We start from the raw sequence: 18,040 nt of genomic DNA on the forward strand, positions 1-18,040 counted from the left end.
TCGACATACTATACTATGACTTTTTTATATAAAAATTTTCGACATTCAATACTATGACTTTTTTTCATGAAATTTTTGGACATACAATACTATGACTTTTTTATATAAAATTTTTGGACATACTGTACTATGACTTTTTTCATAAAATTGTTGGACAAACTATACTATGACTTTTTTATATAAAATTTTTGGACATACTGTACTATGACTTTTTTTCATAAAATTGTTGGACATACTATACTATGACTTTTTTTCAAAAAGACTTTCGACATACTGTACTATGACTTTTATATAAATTTTTTGGACATAATATACTAAGACTTTTTTTCACGAAATTTTTCGAGATACTATTCTATGACTTTTTTTCATAAAAAATATACAATGACTTTTTTTCAAAAAGGACTTTCGACATACTGTACTATGACCTTTTTTCATGAAATTCTTCGACTGACTTTTTTTATGTAAAATTTTTCGACAAACTATACTATGACTTTTTTATGTAACATTTTTGGACATAAATACTATGACTTTTTTTTCATACAATTCTTCGACATACTCTACTATGATTTTTTCACAAATTCTACTATGACTTTTTTATATAAAATTTTTGGACATATATACTATGACTTTTTTTCATAAAATTTTTCGACATTCAATATGACTTTTTTCAGGAAATTTCTCAACATACTATATGACTTTTATAGAAAACTTTTCGACAAACTATACTATGACTTTCATAAAAATTTTCGACATAATATACTATGACCTTTTTTCATGAAATTCTTCAACTTTGACTTTTTATATAAAATTTTTGGACAAACTATACTGTGACTTTTTTATATAAAATTTTTGGACATAATATACTATAACTTTTTTTCATGAAATTTTTCGAGATACTATTCTATGACTTTTTTTCAAAAAGACTTTCGACATAATATACTTTGACTTTTTTTTATATCAAATTTTTCAACAAACTATACTATGACTTTTTTATATAAAATTTTTGGACATAATATTCTATGACTTTTTCATGAAATTTTTGGACATACTGTACTATGACTTTTTCTAAAAGACTTTTGATATACTATTCTATGACTTTTTATCAAAATTTCATGAAAAAGTCATAGAATAGTATGTCGAAAAATTCATGAAACAATCCAGTTATCCAGTTTCAAGCCACATTTTTACGACACTTTTTAGATGTTGATAATATTTTAACCAGATGAAGGATCTTAGTCGTCGGATGTCTGGATCTGAAGTTATCAGAGAAACCAGCTCAGTAAATGTTAGCGGCAGGTCGGCTCGCAGGATGTACTGCGTCCGCCAAACGGCATCAGAGAAACACTGATTTTTAACGTTAAGCTGCTTTATTCAGTTTGTTCTGGAGAAGAGGAGAAAACCCTCCTGAACCAGGAACACTAAAGGAATCCTACAACTCCCATGATCCCACGCTGCTTCACCACCTCACCATTGTTTAGACTGAGGACCCCTAGTGGCAGAACACGACACAGTGTTAAAAGAAACAAAACTGATATTTGAGGGAACTGCTTTATTTTATAAAACATCCAAATAATCCGACAACATAAAAACACGTTTTTCTCTACGAGGATGAAAACAGACTTAAAGGAATAGTTTGACATTTTAGGGAATTCACTTTGTGAGATTGAGAGTTTCACATGTGGCTAGTTTACGAACAGAAAGTGAAAACCAGTTAGTGTTGGAACTATATCTTGACGAATAACAGAGTATCCATCCGCCCAGATAACGTCGGAGACAATATCGTCACCATGACAACAGAGTTCAGAAGTCATGCAGTCATCGTTGGACTTTAAAGGTGTAATGTGTTATAGTTGTCCGTCTGTGTGTTCACCGGCACGCTAACCGGGGCTGAACGCTCTAAGTTAACCGGGGTCGGCCGCTCTACTTTAGCCGTCTGCGTGTTTACCGGCACGCTAACCAGTGCCAGACGCTCTTAGCTAACCGGGGTCGGAGGCTCTATGTTAGCCGTCTAACGGGCAGCTCTACTTCCTGGTCCTCTCATGGTGGACTGAGGACAGACTGGACGCTACAGTGACTCTCTACTGCCTCTCAGAGGAACAAGTGGTATTACAGACAGGACGGGCGGGGGCTAGCTGGTTAGCATGCTAGCTTTTTAGCATGCTGCAACACGTCAACACCGGAAGCTCTCCACATCCTGCTGATGATGCTAATTCATTATTTAACGGATAAACTCAAAGTCTGACACATTACACCTTTAAGTCTGAACAACTGACTGAATAAAAAGTAGAATAAAAAGCCCCACTTCAACTCTTCTTCCTCAGAGGAAATCTACACGGTCGTCTTCTTCCCTTTCTTCTTCTCTGCTTTGGTCTGTTCCTTTTCCAGATGTTTCTGAAACAGCAGGAGGAAGAAACAGGAGGTAAGTGATGGTCAGCTGGTTCTGGTTTGACGTGTCCGTGTTTGGAGGTTATCTGTCTGACTACTGGAGCTGACTCAGTGTTTCAGAGACACTGTCCTCCACACAGACATAAGAAACATGTTGATGAGACATTCTGACTCATAATAACGTAAATAAATAAATATTAATAGTTAATATTCATTGATTTGTCTCCTATTGTTCTTTGTCTTGCTTTAAGTTTTAGAACTACAGTTCCCATAATGCTTTGGGGATTGCAAATCACATGGTTCCTTCAGATGTGTCGGTCTTAACCGTGTTCACCAGAAGAGTCCATATGAACGCCCCCCTCTTGTCGTATTCACTGATATGTGGGCGGCGCCGTGTCTCACCTGCAGCTTGTCGTAGTGCGTCTGGCTGCTGCAGTGCGTCTTCTTGGCCGTCTCTTCGTTGGAGTAAAACAGGAAGCAGACGCGGCAGTAATAACCCATCTTCACGTGTTCAACACCTGGACAAACAAACGACATTATAAATAACATCATTTATTTCTGTTGAACATTCACCAAACTGACTCAGAGTCGTCATCATACGAGCATCGATACCCTGCCTAAATATCTGGATACCGATACTGAAACGATACCACGGCAACACCATATAACATCAGGAAAAGTAATGAAATAATAGATGACACAACATGGAACTTTATATTATTTTCTATTAATTAGAAATGTTAAAATATATTTCTTAAAAAAACTGAAATAGTTTGCAGTAATATAATGTATAATGTAATCCCCTATACTGGAGTTTATGTGATTTATTTCATAGTTAATTTTATATTTGCATTTATTTTGATAATGCACACATTTACATATCATTTCTATTTTTCTATTTCTTCTATAATTTCCCCCGGGGATCAATAAAGTGTTTCTGATTCTGATGTCACTCATTAAACAGCGTTTGATAAGGCTTGTTTTTAGTGAAACAGCGCCCCCGCTGGCTCATCAGTACCAGTTCAGGCGGAGAGTGGTACTGCAGCAGGTTAGAGGACGAGAGGCTCCAGAACAAAAACCCAATAAAGTTTAAACGATAATAAACTCAGATGAAGTTCTGAATGTGTTTCCTCACCGATGGGGGTGTTGGGGTCGTGGGGGGGCAGCGGCAGAGACGCCACGCTGGGTTTGTTTTCAGCCGGCGGGGGGGCATCGGTCTGTCCGTTCTGATTGGTCGATGTCTCCGCCTCCTCCTCCACCTGCTGCACCTCCTGCTGCCCAGAGGAGCAGAACCAGGATCAGTGATTTATTCAGAAAACTCAGATCAGCTCAGTGACAACAGACACTGGGACTAAATAATAAAATAAATAGAATAAAATAAAATAAACAGAATAAAATGGAATAAATAGAATAAAATAAAGTAAAAAGAATAAAATAAAATAAACAGAATCAAATAAAATAAACAGAATAAAATGGAATAAATAGAATAAAATAAAGTAAAAAGAATAAGAAAATAAATAAAATAGAATAAATAAAATATTAAGAAAAAAATAGAATAAAATAAAATAAATAGAATAAAATAAAATAAACAGAATCAAATAAAATAAATAGAATAAAATAAAATAAACAAAATAAACAGAATAAAATGCAATAAATTAAATAGAATAAAATAAAATAAACAGAATAAAATAAATAAAATAAATAAAATAAAATAAATAAAATAAATAAATAAACTCACATCATGGCAGCTCTTCTGGTTCTCATCAGAAACTTGAGGAATCTTCTCTGCTGAGTTTTCTTCTCTCTTCTCGTCATCACAACTCTTCATCTCTTCCTCTTTGTTCTCCTCCAGCTGCTTCTCCTCCTCTTTCTCCTTCATCGTCTCCTCCTCCTCCTCCTCCTCCTCCCCCTCCTCCTCTTCCTCCTCTTCGTCCTCCTCTGGTTTCTTCTCCTCCTTGGATTTCTTGGCTGGAGGTTCTTCAGGATGTTTGGAGGATTTCGGCGACATGCTGCTGTTTTCTCTCTTGGTTCTGTCTGGACATCGATGTCTGTAGACGGCACAGTGAAGGCAGGATTTCATGATCATTATATTATCTCACATTCAAGACTTACTCCAGATAACACATTGTCTAAAGATAGTTACATGTTTGATGTTTGGTTTGTCAGAGATAAATTATTCAAATTATTATTAATAATAATTATATTTATTAATAATGATAATAATAATAATGTTATAATTATAGTATGTGGTCGGAAGACTAAAAAAGCGCCTTTATAAAGTCCATTTACCATCCAAGTCCAACAGTTATAACTAATGAATTGAACCTTCAGCAACAAGACATTTAGAGGAGTTTCACCACAGAAGAAGAAACTCACCCGTGCTTGAGCTGTCTGTACTTCCTGCTGACGTAGATGGTCAAACGTTTCCCGTTGAACTTTGGTGGATTCTCTTTGCAATCTTCCGCCATTCTCTCTGCCTCCTCAGCGTTCTCCATCTCAATGAAACACTGAGGACCAACAACATCACACAGTTTAGAACCAAACAATGCAGCGCTAACGCAGCGCCTTCTAGCGGCTGTGGAGTTTAGTCTCTTTGCTTCTAAACGGTTTGGATTAAACGTCAATGAAACACATCAGACAGTGTTCAGGACTCAGGTCAGTCCTGGTTCTGGTTCTGGTTCTGGTTCTGGTTCTGTACCTCTCTCTTGAGCCTGTTGAGGAAATACTTCTTGACTCTCCCGAACGGCTCGGCCAGTTTCAGGATGGCGTCGTCTCCGTATTTGCTGTTGGGGATCTGACCGATGTACACCACCCTGCTGGAGCCACACTGAACACACAACACAAACAACAATAAAAAGATTTACATTAGGGCTGTCAATCAATTAAAATATTTAATCACGATTAATCACACATGTTTTTATCTGTTCTAAATTAACCTTAAAAGGGAGATTTGTCAAGTATTTAATCCTCTTATCAACATGGGAGTGGACAAATATGCTGCTTTATGTAAATGTATGTATATATTTATTATTGTAAATCAATGAACACAAAACAATGTCAGATATTGATCCAGAAACCCTCACAGGTACTGCATTTAGCATAAAACAATATACTCCAATCATAACATGTCAAACTGCAGCCCAACAGGCAACAACAGCTGTCAGTGTGTCAGTGTGCTGACTTGACTAACTGCATGTAGATATGAAGGAATCATTCTAAGCTGACGGAAACTCAACCGTTCTTAGTTTCAGCTGATTATACACTAAAGAAAACATTGTTTTTAATATTATATTACATTTCTGATAATAGATCCACCTAAATCCTACACACTGGACCTTTAAAACACAGAAACTGGAAAAACTTGATAAGACTATGTGGTGTTTCAGAGACTGTGTGAGACGCTCACCTGGATGGTCGGGTAGCTCATGGAGTGACTGACTCTCACCGGCCGGCCGCACACCGACGCCGTGATGTTACCGTTGTAAAAGCTGGCCATCGCTCGGGCTTCTTCTTCTGTGGCAAACTGAAGGTAGGCCTGATCAGGAGGACCAGAGAGAGAGAGAGAGAGAGAGAGAGAGAGAGAGAGAGAGAGAGAGAGAGAGAGAGAGAGAGAGAGAGAGAGAGAGAGAGAGGAGAGAGAGAGAGAGAGAGAGAGAGAGAGAGAGAGAGAGAGAGAGAGAGAGAGAGAGAGAGAGAGAGAGAGAGAGAGAGAGAGAGAGAGAGAGAGAGAGAGAGAGAGAGAGAGAGAGAGAGAGAGAGAGAGAGAGAGAGAGAGAGGGGTGTATAAAAATTCAGCTACAGCTCTGGTTATTATCACTACATCTTTCTATCTTCTGTTGGATTTCTAATCAAACTAGAACACAGAGCAGTTAGCATGATGCTAGTATGTTAGCACGACGTGGTCCTCAGGTGTACCTCAGGTCTCAGGTCCAGCACCAGGTGTTTGACCACTTTCCCAAAAGGTTTGGCGAGTCCCTGCAGCTCGGTCAGGAAGTTGTAACCTCGTCTGAAGCCCACGATGTTGACCACCCTCATACCCTGAAGAAGAGGAGGAGGAAGAGGAGGAGGATGCAGAGGTTAAGGGAATGAGAAGAGCAGCATGGATGTGACGGATGTGACGGATGCTACAGATACGTACCCCTCTCCTCGAGTTGTCTGCAGACAGGAAGAAAACACAAACACAGGAAGGAGGATCAGTGTTAGACGACACATTAAAAACATCATCCTGATTATCCACATGGTGCGTCTGTATATTTAAAACACTTTAATCATCAGGTACCGATGGCGTCGGACTCTCCCTCTGCGTCGTCCTCGTCCTCTGCCAGTTCGTCCAACGTCACAAAGTCCTCCATGTTCTCCAGGAAGTCACGATCAAACTGAAACATCAGAAACAAAGAAAGAAATTCATTCTGCTGATGAGGCTACGCAGTCAAAAGCTCCAGAACAGCTACTAAATGGACCAATGGACGATTTTATCAACTGCTGTTTCCACAATTAAGAACCAACTTTTGAAATAAATAAAGTAGATTTCTGACCACGTCTCCAGGCCCGTCTTCGTCCATCGTCTCTGACCGCTCTGCGTTCTCTTCTTCTTCTTTGTTCTCGTGTTCTTCAGCCCAGTCTTTGGTTTCTGTTGGTTCCGTCTGTCCCTCTGGCTCCGCCTCCTGGTTGACCTCATCTTCAGCCCCGCCCACATCTCCAGGAGTGTCATCAGTGACATCATCACCACCAGGAACCTGTATATATATACACAGTATATCTATGATAAATATGTCTCATTAAAGAACACTACAGGACATAAACCCTCTAATATTAAAAAGCACTGATAAGAGCTGAATCACTCCCTCACTTATTGTATGAATGGAGCTGAACGCCGTCACGTTACTCCACAGAACTACCAACATTTAATTTAACATGTTGGGTTTTATTTTTAAACCGCAGATAAGATTATAAAACATGAACTCAATTGAATCTAATTATTTATTTTACTCTTTCTAATTAATATCACCTATGTGCAATTTTTATTATTATTATTATTATATATTTAACTTTATTTATTCTTTCTAATATCACCTACGCTATATGCAATTATTGTTATTATTATTTTTTACATTATGTATTCTTTCTAATCAATATCACCTATGTGCAATTATCACATTTGTAACTTTATTTATTCTTTTAATTAATATCACCTATGTGCAATTATTATTATTATTATATTTTTAACTTTATTTATTCTTTCTAATAATATCACCTATGTGCAATTATTATTTTTTTTATTTCTAATTAATATCACATATGTGCAATTATTATTATATTTTAAACTTTATTTATTCTTTCTAATAATATCACCTACAGTATATGCAGTTCTCATTATTATTTTCACTTTATTTATTTATTCTTTCTCATTAATATCACCTATGTGCAATTATTATTTTATTATATTTATTTATTTTTCTAATTATTATTATCACCTATATGCTTCTTCTTCTTCTTCTGTATTTAAACATGTGTAGTTACTTCCTGTCATATAAATAAAGTTCCAGTTTGATCCTCCATGTTTGTAGTGTTTTCTCACCTCCTCCTGTTGGACCTCCTCAGACTCCTCCACGTCTTCCTTCACAGACGCTGCTCCCTCCTCCTCCTCCTCCTCCACCTCGGCATCTCCATCAGTTACCTGCTCCTCCACCTCCTCCTCCTCTTCCTCCTCTTCCCCCTCCATCACTCCTGACACCTCCTCCTCCTCTGCTGCAGGTTGCTCCTCAGGCTTCAGTTTGTTGTCCTCCTCCTCATTCTTCTTCTCGTCTCTGGTCCTGGAGCTGGACGAGGATTTGGATGAGGAGGTTCTAGGAGGGTTGGAGAAGGTCCTGGTTCCAGAGCCGAAGTTGGTGTTTGCTCCGCCGCTCCTCTGGCTTCGACTGTCTCCACCTCCTTGTCTCCGGTTCACACTGAAACACACAAATCAGACCTTCACCCAGGTGTTCATTATTAACCCCAAGTAGTAACCCAGTAGCACGAAGGAGGGTCTTGTACTTGGTACTAGTCCTGGTCTGGACTCACTTGAGGGTCTTGTACTTAGTGCAGATGTTGAGGCGGATCGGTCTTCCTCTGATGGTCAGCGGGTTCACGCTGTAATACTTCACCAGCATCTCTGCGTCGTCTGGAGTTCCCAGCTGGACGAACGCCTAGAGGACCAACATGGAGACAGATGATCAGATTAATCAATCATATCATATATTGATATATTTATATCACATCAACAGATGTTCAGATCAACATATATCATATATTTTCAATATATTGTTTCAAACTGTTGTTTTTATCATAAATATCAATACTTTCACAAAGAAAGTGAATAGGACGCGTCCAAGTATATGGAAAGTATTAGTAAAATATATAAAAATATATGTAAAATATGTGAAAAATATCCGAAAAGTATTAGTAAAATATGTGAAAACGAACCTAAATAACATGTATTAGTAAAGAGGACTTCCTACAAGCTAACGCATCAAAGAGCATTCAGAAATATGTGAGATTATTTTATAACTCAAAGGACCATCTAAAAGTTTACCTGGTCAGTCAGGAACAGGTGTTTCTCCACGACGCCGAAGCGTCCAGCGATGGTCAGCAGCTCCATCTTCTTCTCTTCCTCTCTGGGCAGGTTGGAGAAGAAAACCACCTGGCTGCCGTGACCTTTGACCTCCCGGACCGGTCTGTCCATGGATCTGTCCATGGATCTGTCCATGGATCTGTCCATGGATCTGTCCATGGATCTGTCCATGGTTCTGTCTATCGACCTGTCCATCGACCTGTCCGTCGACCTGTCCGTCGACCTGTCCGTCGACCTGTCCGTCGACCTGTCCGACGACCGCGAGTCTTTCTGAGGGTCAAACACAGAACAGCGTCTCAGTGACATTGAGGAGCAGCTGGAGCGTGTTAGAGCGTGAGGACGGCGGCTGTTACCTCGATGACCAGCAGCCTTTTGGACAGGTAGAAGTTGATGGGTTTGCCGTACAGTGCCGCCTGGTGCTGCTCGTAGTAGTTGACCATGTCCAGAGCCTCCTCGTGACTGTTCATCTCTAGGAAGGCCTGATGGGAGACAGTGAGGTTGAGACCAGCACTCAACAGGACGTCTGATCTAAATCTAAAACGCCATGACGGAGGTTACATCACCTTGTTCTTGAGGACCAGGTGCTCTCTGAGGACGCCGAATGGCTCGGTGAAGGCAAACAGAGTCTTGTTGCTGAGAGGCTTCCTGTCGTACTTCACCACCACCACTCTGCTCCTCACCTTGAGGTAAAACACAACACGGTCACTACACTACCAATACATGATATCACACTAAAGTACTACAGTACTAATACATGATATCACACTAAAGTACTACAGTACTAATACATGATATCACACTAAAGTACTACAGTACTAATACATGATATCACACTAAAGTACTACAGTACTAATACATGATATCACACTAAAGTACTACAGTACTAATATATGATATTACACTAAAGTACTACAGTACTAATATATGATATTACACTAAAGTACTACAGTACTAATATATGATATTTCACTATCAATAGAATATATTACACCACATAAACCACCGCGTTCAATCAGTCTGTCCTCTCAAATAGTGTTTAAAGAGCATCCTAATGTCGCATTCACACCAAGTTGGACCGCCAGTATCATCTGTGTTCATTCGCTGTAGACGCTCCGGAGAGAAGGAGGAACTTGTACAAAGCAGCAACAGTGGTTATTTCTTCCATGGTTGATGGAGGAAAAAAAAGTTGTTGGTATCTATGGAGACATGTTGGTGAAGTTCCAGATGTGTCAGAAAACCAAACGCCGTCGTGTCTGGGTCCATAACGTCACCCGGCGGCGAGCCATATTCAAATACAGTGTCATTGCACTGACTGTATCTAGCAGACACACGTCTCTACTGCGGTATGAACCCAGAATAAACAGATTGTGCTGTGATTTAATATCAATAAACAGATCAAAATGATGCTGAAATAACTACATAATGATGCTGATTAGTAAAAAGTCTGAATTCATGCTTTGTCAGGTCCGTTACCATGACGACAAGCAAACAAGTTTTAAAATGCTTGTTTTCTGAATCAACACTCAACATAAAGTCAACAACAACAACATTTCGCGTCGCATTCGCGTCATTTGCGTCGCCTGGCATGAATTTGCATCTATTTGCCTCTTTGCATTGACTTTGTATTTAACCGCACCACGTGAAAAGTTGGCTTTGCTCTTGGTTTGAATGCGCCGTACCGTTCAGCTCTGAGCTGTGCAGAAACACAATGAATCCATTAGATCAGTTTAACTGTTAACAGCAGAGAACAAACAGACCTTATTTTGTCCCAGCTGGTTCTTTCCTGACAGACCAGGACCTCCTCCTCCTCCTCCTCCTCCTCCTCCTCCTCCTCCTCCTCCTCCTCCTCCACCTCCTCCACTTCCTCCTGACACACAAAGACACTCAGCGTTAACATGGACACATCACTGCAACAGTCTTTCAACAGAAATAATAATACTACTAACCTCTGTTTCCCCAGCTGGAGGACATCCCCCCGGCGGTCTGAGCTGAAGACATGGGGGCAGGTCCCAGCAGCCCTGCAGACATGTTGGGGGTGTCCAGCAGAGCCCCACTGGGACAAAGAAAAAAACATCTATTTCAAAATCGTAAAAAGAATCGCGATACATAAGTGAATCGATTTTTTCCCACTCTGAGAATAATGGTTAGTAGCAGCTAGGGATGCTAATTTTGAAAAAAAATCTTAACCGATAACCGACCCTCGTTAACCGATAATTAACCATTAACCGACAAGATTAGTGCCTCGCATGCAGCGGTGCGCCAGCTGCAGTGTATGAGCACAACAGACAATGAGTCTCCAGCTCAACGTCCGGGAGCGTTAACTTAGCAGGCACGGTGCAACGCCGCTCCTCTGAGCGTTGTTAATATTTATTTTAACCGTTTTAACCGACAGCATTAATCGGTTAAATGCTTAATGTCGGTTAACGGTTAAACGGTTAATGATTGACATCCCTAGTAGAAGCTCTAAGCAGAGCTCTCATCAGGTTCAGGAGAGTAGAGTGGAAACAGAAACTATGGATTTAAATTCCTATAAAGACCTACAGGGTGTGTTTAATGAACGCTGGGTTAGTGTCTCTTACCCTCTTCCTGAGGATAGACCAGGCTCCCAGTCTGGATACCTGGAAACAACACAGACCAGCGTTAAACCTCCAGTAACAGCAGCAGCTGCTGAGAGACGTTCACACTGTCAGTCAGTAACTCACATGTTGAGCAGCTGACGTCTGTTTTCATCATGGCGAAGTCCGTTAATGTGCTGATTCCACTCCTACACATTCAAACACACAGTAAGTTAGTGAGGATCAACGGGCTACAGACGGGTTCTGACAGTTCTATTGTGGGTCTGGTTGGTTCATTAAGAATCCGTTACTGAATCGTTCATTAAAGCTACAGTTGGTAAGTTTCATAACAATAACTTCTTATCATATTTGTCTCTATATCCTGACAGTAGAACATCTGCCTCCTCCTGGAGCTCCTGATGGCATCAACAACCAATCAGGGACTCTACAGCAGCTGTCAATCACAATCAGATTCACTGTTAAACTGTAAAATGAGAAGGTTTGCTTCTGTCTGGCGGACTGGGCGCTGACTGATCTCAATATGGCGGCCGGGTCGCCGACGTTCTCATTTTACAGCTAAACAGTAAATTATGTTTTTGGAACATGTGAGGAGAGAAACAGTGATTACAGTTAGAGCTGCACAATTAAACTGTGCTCTGCCCACGTAAAAGACGCCAGGGGTCTGCGGCGATGTCTGCAACCCACCCGACCCGTCTTGAAACACGGATGAAAATGTTATTCCTTCATTTAGCGCAGAGATTTAAAAAGTGGCAGATACAAAAAAATACTTGTCTGTCAGAGTGACAGGAAGTGAAGAAAGTAAAGTTCAGACCCTGCTCATGTACTACTGTCAGGATATAGTGACATATCTATTAAAGTTACCAAATGCAGCTTTAATGATCTTTTCTTAGATCGTCTCTTCTTCTGCTGACGTAAACAAATACTGAACAAGGCCGCCCACCTTCACCTCTTATAATATTCATTTATCATCACATCGCTGTTATTATTGATCAGTTGAGAAGGACACGTGCTCGGCCTGCTGCCGGTGTTACACTGGATTCTGTGACCTGCAGCACAACAACATGCACATCATAGAGGTGATATCAAAGAGCGTCTGTGTTCAGGTAACTAGCTAATGAATCCCATGAAGGTGAGTGATGTCACGGTGTAAACAGCTTCTGATTGGTCCAGGATGGATCTAACTGGGCTGCACTGATTCTCAGGTGTGTTCAGGTGCAGCATGTGTGTGTGAGGTCATTTAACTCCCAGGTGTCACATCCTCTGAAGGAATGTGTGATAAACAATGTGAACAGGTTGTGTACAGAGATAAAGACTGTCTGGTGGACTACTGCTGTCAGGAGTACAGGTGTGAGACATGAAGACCTGCTGTCAGGTGTCTCTGGAAACATGGCGTCTCTGACTGACATGGACAGAAGAGCTGAGACAGTTACCGTTAGTCCAAGAGAAGAGGAAGGAGGCTGTCCGGTACTCACCATGGTGGAGTGAACGTCAAAGTCACAAAGAGAGCACACGTGGGGGAACATGGGGGGCGGGACTCCCAAGAAGTCTTGGACTTTTCCGTTTGACGGCGAGCCCATCCTCCGCTGCATAAAGACCGGGTCGGACGCCGGCGCCCCCATGCCAAGCCCACTGTAGGAATCACGGTGGGAAAGCTCAGAGTACGGCCTCTCTCTGCTCCCACCCCCGCCGCCGCCGCCACTGCTGTAATTTAAGTTGAAGCCCCGGCTGGGAGCCACATCCTGCAGAGAACTGAACCCAAAGTCTGCAGAGGGCTGGGCCCGGGCTGAACCCGGACCCAGAGAAGGACCGCCCATCCTCCCCATGTGCCCGTCGTCCCAGCTGTCCCTTCCTCCTCGATACCCGGCGTCAGAGGACATGGAAGACGCCCCCCGCCGCTCTCCTGCGTCCCCCTTACGGCTCTTGAGCTGCATGAGGATGCGGGGCAGCGTCTCCACGCTGATGTCCTCTTCGGGGATTTCAGCCAGAGCGTCCAGGTCGGAGGGCGACAGCCCCAAACTGGCAAACAGCTTCATGGTGTTTCCAATATGGCTGCCGCCGCCACGCCGGGACATCTGGGAGCTGCCGTCCTGTCCGTCCATGCCACCACCGCCCACCCCCACACCTGAGGACACGCCCCCCATCTGCCGGCCGGATCGCTGCTCGTTCATGCTGAAGTTCAAGGTCTCTGCGGCGGCGAGGAGCCCCCGACCCACAGCGAAGTGTTTCTGACCGCCGTCTGACTGCGACTTCTGAGACATGACGCCACCAAGAGGAGCTGCTGAGTCAAGTGAGAGAGACGAGCAGGCCGCAAACAAGAGGCTGTCTTTTTGAGGACGGGGGGACGTTAATGTCAGTCTGTCTTTAAGGACGTGGGGACGTTAATGTCCGTTAATGTCTCTGCAAAGAGTGAAGGTGGTCAAAGTGAAGGGAAGTCCTCTCTCTTCTGTCTGCTGAAACACAACCAGGTAGAAAGGCTTCAGACGCTGCGTCCACTAACAGGAGACAGCACACGAAGGACAGGACTGGACTCACTAACAGAACCTGAGCAGATGGATGCTGGGATTACTGGGACATGAGAGGCAGTTAAAGAAGGAAAAGAGACAGAACAGGACTGGAAACTCAGCCCAGACCAGGAGAACATGATGGAAACATCCTCAGTGAAAAAGGAGAAACTCTGAGAACTGGTTGTAAAATATCAGAGAGAGATGAGATATTAATAAAACAAGCTTCTATTTCAATCACGTTCTGTTAAACATGTGAAGGAATAAAAAGAAAGAAAGTCCAATTACAATGAAAGAAGAGAGAATTGGACCAAAATACAGAAATGATGTTCAACAAGATACAACCAGTAGCTCCCAGTGACGGACGAAGTATTCAGGTCCTTTACTGCAGTAAAAGTACTAATACCACACTGTGAAAATACTCCACTACAAGTAAAATTATGTCAGTATTATCATCTAAATGTAGTTAAAGTAATAAAAGTATGTCAATATTATCATATAAATGTAGTTAAAGTAGTAAAAGTATGTCAGTACTAAATGTAGTTAAAGTATTCTCCAGCAGTAAAAGTACTGCTGTGTCAGTAATCAGTGTTGTTCTATTATTATTATTATTATATTATCTGATGTTTCTGTATTAATATTACTGCTACATTAATGTGTATGATATATTTTAACTCCTTTATATCCTGTTGGCTGGTTTAATCTGCACTGCAGCAATGCATCATGGTCTATAAGGTAACTGCGTGTCTGTAAAGTAACTAAAGCTGTCAGATGAATGTAGTGGAGTAAAGAGATGAATAGTTACCTCCCAGGTGTAACAAGTAGAGAGTAGCAGGACAGATATACACAAGTAGCGTACAAGTACCATGAATTTGTACATAAGTACTTCAGTAAATGTACTCAGTTACATTCCAGCCCTGGTGTTTCCACAGTGAGACTATTAGTGAACATCTGGATCAGTTATGTGTGATTAAGCTTTGAATGAAGGGAAATGCAGGACCTTCGCTGTGCTAGCACAAAGCACTAAATGGTTTAGGGCCAAAATACATTTCTGATCTTCTGCTGTGTTCTGAACCATCCAGACCTCTCAGGTCATCTGGATCAGGTCTGCTTAGTGTCCCCAGAGTCACAACTAAACATGCAGAAGCAGCGTTCAGTTTTTATGCTCCAAATATCTGGAACAAGCTCCCAGAAACCTGCAGGACCTCCAACTCTGAGTTCTTTTAAATCAAAGCTTCAAACTTTCCTGTTTGCTGCTGCTGCCTTTTATTAAACCAGATAATGATCTCATACTGCACTAGAGCTTTTACTCTTGTGTGTTATATTCTATTCTAGCTTCTATCCTAGCTTTTATTTTTAGCTTGTTTTTATTTTCTAATATTTAATGTTATTATAACTGTTTTAATTATGTCTTAATGTTCTTTTGCACTTTGTCTCAATGTTCTTGAATGTTTATGTAAAGCACTTTGAATTGCCCCGTTGCCTACAATATTTGCACAATCTGTTTATATCATGTTTATTTTTGTTTATAGCTTATTTTGTATATTGTATATATATTTTTTGTATTCTTATTTTATTCTAACGTTTTTATCTATTCTTTTTGTTATTATACTGTTTACTTGCACCCACAAAACCAAAGCAAATTCCTACTGTATACCTCTTACACCTACAAACACGATTCTGATTCTGATGTGCGCTACAAATAAAGTTGCCTTGCCTTGTTGCCTTGTTGCCTTGACTTGTTGCCTTGTTGCCTTGCTGCCTTGCTGCCTTTCCTTGCTGCCTTGTTGCCTTGCCTTGCCGCCTTGACTTGTTGCCTTGTTGCCTTGCTGCCTTGTCTTGCCTTGTTGCTTTGCTTCCTTGCCTTGCTGCCTTGCCTTGTTGCCTTGCTGCCTTGTCTTGCCTTGTTGCTTTGCTTCCTGGCCTTGCCTTGTTGCCTTGCTGCCTTGTTGCCTTGCCTTGTTTCCTTGCTGCCTTGACTTGGTGCCTTGCCTTGCTGCCTTGCCTTGCTTCCTTGCCTTGCTGCCTTGCTTGTTGCTTTGCTTCCTTGCCTTGCCTTGCTGCCTTGCTTCCTTGCCTTGTTGCCTTGCTTGTTGCTTTGCTTCCTTGCCTTGTTGCCTTGTTTCCTTGCCTTGCCTTGTTGCTTTGCTTCCTTGCCTTGCTGCCTTGCCTTGTTGCGTTGCTGCCTTGTCTTGCCTTGTTGCTTTGCTTCCTGGCCTTGCCTTGTTGCCTTGCTGCCTTGACTTGGTGCCTTGCCTTGCTGCCTTGCCTTGCTTCCTTGCCTTGCTGCCTTGCTTGTTGCTTTGCTTCCTTGCCTTGCCTTGCTGCCTTGCTTCCTTGCTTGTTGCTTTGCTTCCTTGCCTTGCCTTGTTGCTTTGCTTCCTTGCCTTGTTTCCTTGCCTTGCCTTGTTGCCTTGTTTCCTTGCCTTGCCTTGTTGCTTTGCTTCCTTGCCTTGTTTCCTTGCCTTGCCTTGTTGCTTTGCTTCCTTGCCTTGTTGCCTTGTTTCCTTGCCTTGCCTTGTTGCTTTGCTTCCTTGCCTTGTTGCCTTGTTTCCTTGCCTTGCCTTGTTGCTTTGCTTCCTTGCCTTGTTGCCTTGCCTTGCCTTGTTGCTTTGCTTCCTTGCCTTGTTTCCTTGCCTTGCCTTGTTGCTTTGCTTCCTTGCCTTGTTGCCTTGTTTCCTTGCCTTGCCTTGTTGCTTTGCTTCCTTGCCTTGTTGCCTTGCCTTGCCTTGTTGCTTTGCTTCCTTGCCTTGTTGCCTTGTTTCCTTGCCTTGCCTTGTTGCTTTGCTTCCTTGCCTTGTTTCCTTGCCTTGCCTTGTTGCTTTGCTTCCTTGCCTTGTTGCCTTGTTTCCTTGCCTTGCCTTGTTGCTTTGCTTCCTTGCCTTGTTGCCTTGCCTCGAGTTTGACCTTTAAAACTAGTGATGCAACTTTAGATCAGATGCACGCAGAACTGAATGTATTGCATTGATTACATGATGAATAAACGCATTAATAACCGAGTTAGAGCGTTAATCTGGAGGCCGAGCTGCACAGCCTGACAGGCTAACTGTAGCATCCTCTGCTAATGTCATCAGCTAATGCTAACCGTGAGCTAACGTGGTTTATACCTTAACTACATATATATATATACTTAACATATTGTACATAGAGCTGCGTGCTGTCTCTCTGCAGACTGTATAATAGTATAATATAGTATAATATCAGTGTTAGTGTGAGTGGATGTTTGAACTCTCACCTGATCTGTAGCTGCTAGCTAGCTGCTAGCTGAGCCTGCTAACACTAACTCACGCACAGGACGAAGTATCGCGATGTTTGCTTCTTCTTCGTGTATTTCAGTGGCAAATCAACGTTAAAGGCCTTTTTCGCCACCTATTGGACCGGAAGTGTAACATCACAACTCTATATAACATCACGACTCTGGATATTATAAACCTGTTTATCATATTTAAATAAAGTATATATAGTACAGAATATATATATATATATATATATATATAGTACAGAATTATGGAGGACCACAAGAGTCACGTAAATATTAATAAAGCATTTAATTGATTAATAACTAATTGTACAATAAAAAATAATTAATAAATGTGTTTACAAATGTATTTATTAATCTATGAATTAATTAAAAATATATACATATATGATGAACTTATTGACTGTTTTATGGTGTTTTTGTAAATCCCTTTTAATTTGAACTATTTATTGATGGTTTCATTTTTAAATTCCTTTCATAATTCTTCTTTTTATTGCCCATTAAAATGTCAAATAATGAAATACTTTACATTTACATTTATACATTTATTCAATACATTTATAAATGTAAATGTAAAGTATTACTTCCGCTCTGGATATTATAAACCCAAAAGTTTCTCATCTGGGAAACTTCTCTCAAAAGGACATTGTTTATGTTTATGGTCTTGTCATGGACAATAACAAAGATGACTTTCTGGTGAATAACATTC

General features: G+C 41.1%; 2 protein-coding genes across 12 annotated transcripts in view; one reads left to right on the plus strand and one right to left on the minus strand.

The window, feature by feature from the left end:
• LOC141775815 (proteinase-activated receptor 4) overlaps positions 1–18,040 on the plus strand; it is a 198,136-nt gene that overhangs the window by 118,694 nt on the left and 61,402 nt on the right. The window lies entirely within an intron of this gene.
• matr3l1.2 (matrin 3-like 1.2) lies at positions 1,535–17,393 on the minus strand. 8 transcript variants are annotated; one of them, XM_074649504.1, is made up of 23 exons: positions 17,302–17,393; positions 13,044–14,112; positions 11,698–11,759; positions 11,575–11,613; positions 10,942–11,048; positions 10,753–10,820; positions 9,559–9,675; positions 9,349–9,474; positions 9,243–9,265; positions 8,957–9,194; positions 8,446–8,570; positions 7,964–8,333; positions 6,921–7,121; positions 6,665–6,761; positions 6,524–6,540; positions 6,301–6,423; positions 5,792–5,920; positions 5,084–5,212; positions 4,762–4,892; positions 4,124–4,433; positions 3,521–3,659; positions 2,788–2,903; positions 1,535–2,391 (listed from the first exon to the last, which is right to left on the minus strand). In XM_074649504.1, the coding sequence occupies exons 2-23, from the start codon at positions 13,827–13,829 to the stop codon at positions 2,329–2,331; spliced, it is 3,516 nt and encodes a 1,171-aa protein (XP_074505605.1). In that variant the 5' UTR covers positions 13,830–14,112; positions 17,302–17,393; the 3' UTR covers positions 1,535–2,328. The 8 variants fall into 8 exon arrangements, with proteins under 8 accessions (XP_074505605.1, XP_074505603.1, XP_074505602.1 ...); XM_074649502.1 differs by having other exon boundaries at positions 10,753–10,823; XM_074649501.1 differs by having other exon boundaries at positions 10,753–10,826.

The sequence above is a fragment of the Sebastes fasciatus genome, chromosome 10, assembly GCF_043250625.1.
Source record: "Sebastes fasciatus isolate fSebFas1 chromosome 10, fSebFas1.pri, whole genome shotgun sequence".
Taxonomy (NCBI): Eukaryota; Metazoa; Chordata; class Actinopteri; order Perciformes; family Sebastidae; genus Sebastes; species Sebastes fasciatus.

Excerpts from the sequence above, each read along its gene's own strand:
- matr3l1.2 (XM_074649496.1), bottom strand. The coding sequence starts at position 13,829 with ATGTCTCAGAAGTCGCAGTCAGACGGCGGTCAGAAACACTTCGCTGTG. Across the intron at positions 9,676-10,752 it reads ACCAGCTGGGACAAAATAAG|GTGAGGAGCAGAGTGGTGGT; the intron begins GTCTGTTTGTTC and ends TTTTACCTCAAG. Across the intron at positions 9,475-9,558 it reads ACCTGGTCCTCAAGAACAAG|GCCTTCCTAGAGATGAACAG; the intron begins GTGATGTAACCT and ends GTCTCCCATCAG.